Below are 5,000 nucleotides of genomic sequence, written 5' to 3' on the forward strand. Positions count from 1 at the left end.
CCAGGCCGGTTTTTAACAGCTTGATATATGTTAAATACCAATATACCAACCCCAGAACAAACACTCTGTCTTCAAAGACTACATCCTCCTTTTTTAATGTAGACATGTTTACTGTGAGTTACTGACACACAGTATTTCTCATGTATGTGATCTAGCTGCTGATTTAACAGAGACCAGAGGAGCAGCTATGAGTTTAACAGCAGCAGCGAGTGGATTTGTTGTCTTCCTTCTCTCTGTACAAGGTACTGTAGTACACATCTACATTTACAGTATATTGTAAGGCATTTAGCAGCTTTTATTATTGATACTACAACACAGCTTTCATGAGCTGAAATTGATTTTGAATCCTGACAAAACAAATGTCATGATGTTCACAAACTCAAAGAAAGAGCCACTGAACCTTCCATCTTTATTTACGTTTCAGGGCAATGTGACTGAGTCTGTATCTTCATATAAATACCTAAGATTCTTAATTGACGATTCTCTCTCTTTTAAGCCTCAAATTCAGCAACTTGTGAAGAAGTTGAAGCTGAGGCTGGGTTTTTATTTCAGAAATAAGTCTTGCTTTTCTTTGATGCAAAAAGGAAACTTGTTGCTGCTACTTTTATGTCTGTGTTTGACTATGGTGCTGTTTTCTATATCATCTTCCTATGCCTTCACTTCTTAGATACTGTATACCATGGAGCATTGAGCTTCATAACTAATCTTAAGGCCCCTAACTCACCATTGATCCCTGTATGCTAGGGTTGGTTGGCCTGCTTTGGTCCATCCGTAAACTTAATCACTGGCTTGTGCATTTGTCATTCAGCTCTACTTGCTCTGTGTTACTGCATGTAAAAAGACGTACCAGTGCTGTTTTAAAATCCTTTTATCTTTCAGGTGTCTATAGTCTAACCTGCAACAGAGTGACAGAGTAACTGTCAGTCAGTGGGAACATGTAATGTCTTACCTTCATGTTGGTCCTCCCCCTGTACGGTACAAACTAAACAGGAACCCACTCATAGTGCTACTAGTGGTCATACAGTGAACTCCACAGATTACCTTTAATTACTGTAAAGATGGGTAACATAACTACAACAAAGTACATTTGTTTAATGTTTGTTTATAGTGATGGTTATTTGTGTATGAGTTAAATTGGTGTACATGCACTTCATGAATATATTTATTAAACATGGTCTTGGAAATTGTGGTCAAATGGAATTTTGCCATGATCTCACACACACACACACACACACACACACACACACACACACACACACACACACACACACACACACACACCTCACCTTTGAAACAATGCTACCTTTAGTGTTTGCAAAACAACAGTATCATTTTTTTCATTTCAAGCTGAAGATTTACAGCCATACATCTTTTCATGCATATTAATGATTTAAAGAGGAAGGAAGCCAGGCCGCTTTTTAACAGCTTGATATATGTTAAATACCAATGTACCAACCACAGAAGACACACTCTGTCTTCATAGACTACATCCTCCTTCTTTAATGTAGACATGTTTACTGTGAGTTACTGACACACAGTATTTCTCATGTATGTGATCTAGCTGCTGATTTAACAGAGACCAGAGGAGCAGCTATGAGTTTAACAGCAGCAGCGAGTGGATTTGTTGTCTTCCTTCTCTCTGTACAAGGTACTGTAGTACACATCTACATTTACAGTATATTGTAAGGCATTTAGCAGCTTTTATTATTGATACTACAACACAGCTTTCATGAGCTGAAATTGATTTTGAATCCTGACAAAACAAATGTCATGATGTTCACAAACTCAAAGAAAGAGCCACTGAACCTTCCATCTTTATTTACGTTTCAGGACAATGTGACTGAGTCTGTATCTTCATATAAATACCTAAGATTCTTAATTGATGATTCTCTCTCTTTTAAGCCTCAAATTCAGCAACTTGTGAAGAAGTTGAAGCTGAGGCTGGGTTTTTATTTCAGAAATAAGTCTTGCTTTTCTTTTGATGCAAAAAGGAAACTTGTTGCTGCTACTTTTATGTCTGTGTTTGACTATGGTGCTGTTTTCTATATCATCTTCCTAATGCCTTCACTTCTTAGATACTGTATACCATGGAGCATTGAGCTTCATAACTAATCTTAAGGCTCTAACTCACCATTGATCCCTGTATGCTAGGGTTGGTTGGCCTGCTTTGTCCATCCGTAAACTTAATCACTGGCATGGCCTTTATATTTACATATGTATATTAATTGCATTTTGCTTAAATGTGCTATAGAAATAAAGTAGCCTTTCCCTACAATCTCCAGCCTGTCAGTCAGTCCCCAGGGCAGTAAGAACCCTGTTGTACCTGTCTGTCTGTCTGTATCTGCACCACGGCCGCTTTCAGCTCACCGTTATTTTATTTTGCAGCAAACTCTGTACGTGTGGAGTTTAAAAAATGTAACCACACTAACAACAGCTTTACTGGCACTGCCGTGACTCAAAGAAACTGCCGAGGCATCGTAGCTTCGCTCCGTCCTCACCTCTGCGTGTGTGTGTGTGTGTGTGTGACGGAGCACCACTGTCTGTCAACATGCAGAGAGGACAGAAATGTTTGCGCGTACTGCGCATGTGTGGGGACACGTTCAGAGAGTTCCCAATTTATAGATTGATACTGTGAGGTCTGAGTGTTTTTTCAAATGTTAAGAGTCTTCTCTGACAAGAAGGTTATGTTGTTGGCTTGATTTGTTAGTCTGTTGGTTTGGTTGTTGGTCTCTTTTAGCAGGATTACAGAAAAAAACACTTCACTTTTCAGAGCTGATCTGAATCACAGGACGGATACACAAATGATCTTTTTCCTTTCATTAACATTGTAGACAGGGCATTTGTGCTACATTCATGTAATGTCAGAAAACTCTGAAAAATGACTTTCAGACTGGTAAAATTCACACTACATTAGCATTGTGAAATAGGGCATGGCTTGGTGGAGGTCTGTGCTCTCAGAGTTGTCCTTCTAGTTTCCTGTGTTTTCATCCCATTTTAAATGTAGGACATCTCTGCACACAGTTTATCCAACGGAGCCACCTAAACAAGCCAACATTATTAAAAGTACTTTTTCTAATCAACATCATTATCAACATTGTGTCCCTACACCAAATGTTACCAGTCTGCTTGTTTATGTGTGTTACACATCCGTGTTTGGTTAACAATAACAGGCATGTGGGAGTTTCTCACACCTCAGTGTTCTGCATTTCTTTAGTTTCCGTTCTACAGCAGCCTGACCAACGACAAAAAAATCAACCAAGCAAAGCAGATTCTTTTTTTATGTGTGTGCATCTGAGATCTCTGTCCAGAAGAGAGCAGTCCCAGGAACAGCTAACGTTAAAATACTCTCAGGTCTCTAAGAGAGGACCAGAGCTTTGAGGAATATATATATACACATGTATCTGCACTGTATATTAGCATAGGCAGTGTGTGTTATCTACATGTCACACTATCTGCCCTCGCCTCAGTGTTCTGCATTTCTCTACAGTTTCCATTCACACTCTGCAGCAGCCTGAGTGACCACAGACAGAAAAGCAACCGAGCAAAGCAGATTCTTTTATTTCTGCACACTTCACCCTTCTAATATTTAATCTTCTGCCTTTTTATTTTGTTCACAGGTTCAATACATTGCTGTTCCTTCACTCCACCCTCTGTATGATGTCCTGCCTCAGTGCACCTAGAGATTAACTGCAGAGCAGAGATCATGTGTTCAGCTGTGACTGTTCCTTAGCATTATAAATTCTCATGTAAAACTGAATGATATGCATATTTCAACATTCCTCTATTCACTTTAGCATAAACCAGAAATAACATTAATACTTGATTTATATATCCATTTATAAAAACAGACATAGGAAGTCCCCAACAAAGAAGTACAAATATAGACCATTTCACAGATATAAACATAAACATCCTGAATCGCCCCAAGTTGATTACCTGTTGCAGTGACATCAGCTGACAGGAAGTTAACAAGGGGCCAGTCTGTTGCCTAGCAATGGAATTCCATTGAAAAGGTCTGTAAGAAAACAATCTGTGCGATACAGAATAAGTCTTAAGCTCAGTTCTAGTTAAGATAAAACTGTAGTAAAACAGTCTAAAGTTGGTCCACGCTCCCCGACCCAAAAACAAGTTGGTTCTATCAGATTATCTTTGTCTAACACTGACTTAAAGTGGGACGGCATGAGAGCAGAAGTAGTTTTGGGAAATGTAGCTTCACACACTGAAGCACCTTCACTACATGTAAGTCTGTCTCCTGATGTAGTTCTGAGTCTGATTGTGCTTCCTGATGTTCTCTGTGTTACAGTGATACAGGGTCAGGATGACTGGGGGGTAACTTACACCTCTACTCAGATCTGTGCTGTTAAAGGATCAACAGTGAACATACGCTGCAGCTACACATACCCATACAGATGGAAAGGCAGTGTTACTACAGTTGAGAAAACATTATGGTTTACTAAAATGAATTATTATCAACCTGTAGATCTGACAACAGACTCAGAATATTCAGGTCGTGTGCAGTACAGTTATAAAAACAAGGACTGCACTCTGAGAATCTCAGACCTGAGAGAGAGAGACTCAGCTGTGTACAAGTTCATGTTCACAACAAACCAAGAAGGTGGAAGATATATCAGTTCACCTGGAGTCACTTTGTCTGTCACAGCAGGTAACATTTCTATTCATATGTTAATTATTTCCAAATGTTCAAGATCTAGAAAACAATAATATAAATGTGTTGTGTGTTTATTTGCAGTTGTTAGTTGACAGTTTAATAAAACAGTTGTTGTATGTTGACAGTTTTGTCTAACATAACATTCATGTTCCTTCTTTACACATCCAGGTCTCCAGGTGATATCACATTCTAACTGGCTGGAGTGTCAGAGCAGTTGTCGTCTACCTAATAATCCTTCCTATGTCTGGTACAAGAATGGACAGGAAATTCAGACACAAACATCTTATTATTTAAACCCTGTGTATTATTCAGACAGCTATTCCTGTGCTCT

At 39.0% G+C, this 5,000-nt stretch overlaps 1 protein-coding gene across 5 annotated transcripts in view; it reads left to right on the forward strand.

Annotated features, from left to right (window-relative positions):
* Nucleotides 1–1,320: 1,320 nt before the first annotated feature.
* The window catches only part of LOC116042236 (B-cell receptor CD22-like), a 35,854-nt gene continuing 32,174 nt past the window's right edge, over nucleotides 1,321–5,000 (forward strand). For 2 of the 5 annotated variants that reach the window (XM_036000021.1, XM_036000020.1), the window contains exons 1-3: nucleotides 1,324–1,648; nucleotides 4,304–4,663; nucleotides 4,838–5,000. The exon at nucleotides 4,838–5,000 is cut by the window's right edge and continues 35 nt beyond it. In XM_036000021.1, coding sequence (XP_035855914.1) covers nucleotides 1,594–1,648; nucleotides 4,304–4,663; nucleotides 4,838–5,000 — 578 coding nt within the window. In that variant the 5' untranslated portion in view covers nucleotides 1,324–1,593. Of the gene's footprint in view, nucleotides 1,649–4,303; nucleotides 4,664–4,837 lie in introns of all 5 variants that reach the window. The other 3 variants (XM_036000019.1, XM_036000022.1, XM_036000018.1) reach the window with 3 other exon arrangements.

Source organism: Sander lucioperca, chromosome 4, assembly GCF_008315115.2.
Source record: "Sander lucioperca isolate FBNREF2018 chromosome 4, SLUC_FBN_1.2, whole genome shotgun sequence".
NCBI lineage: Eukaryota > Metazoa > Chordata > Actinopteri > Perciformes > Percidae > Sander > Sander lucioperca.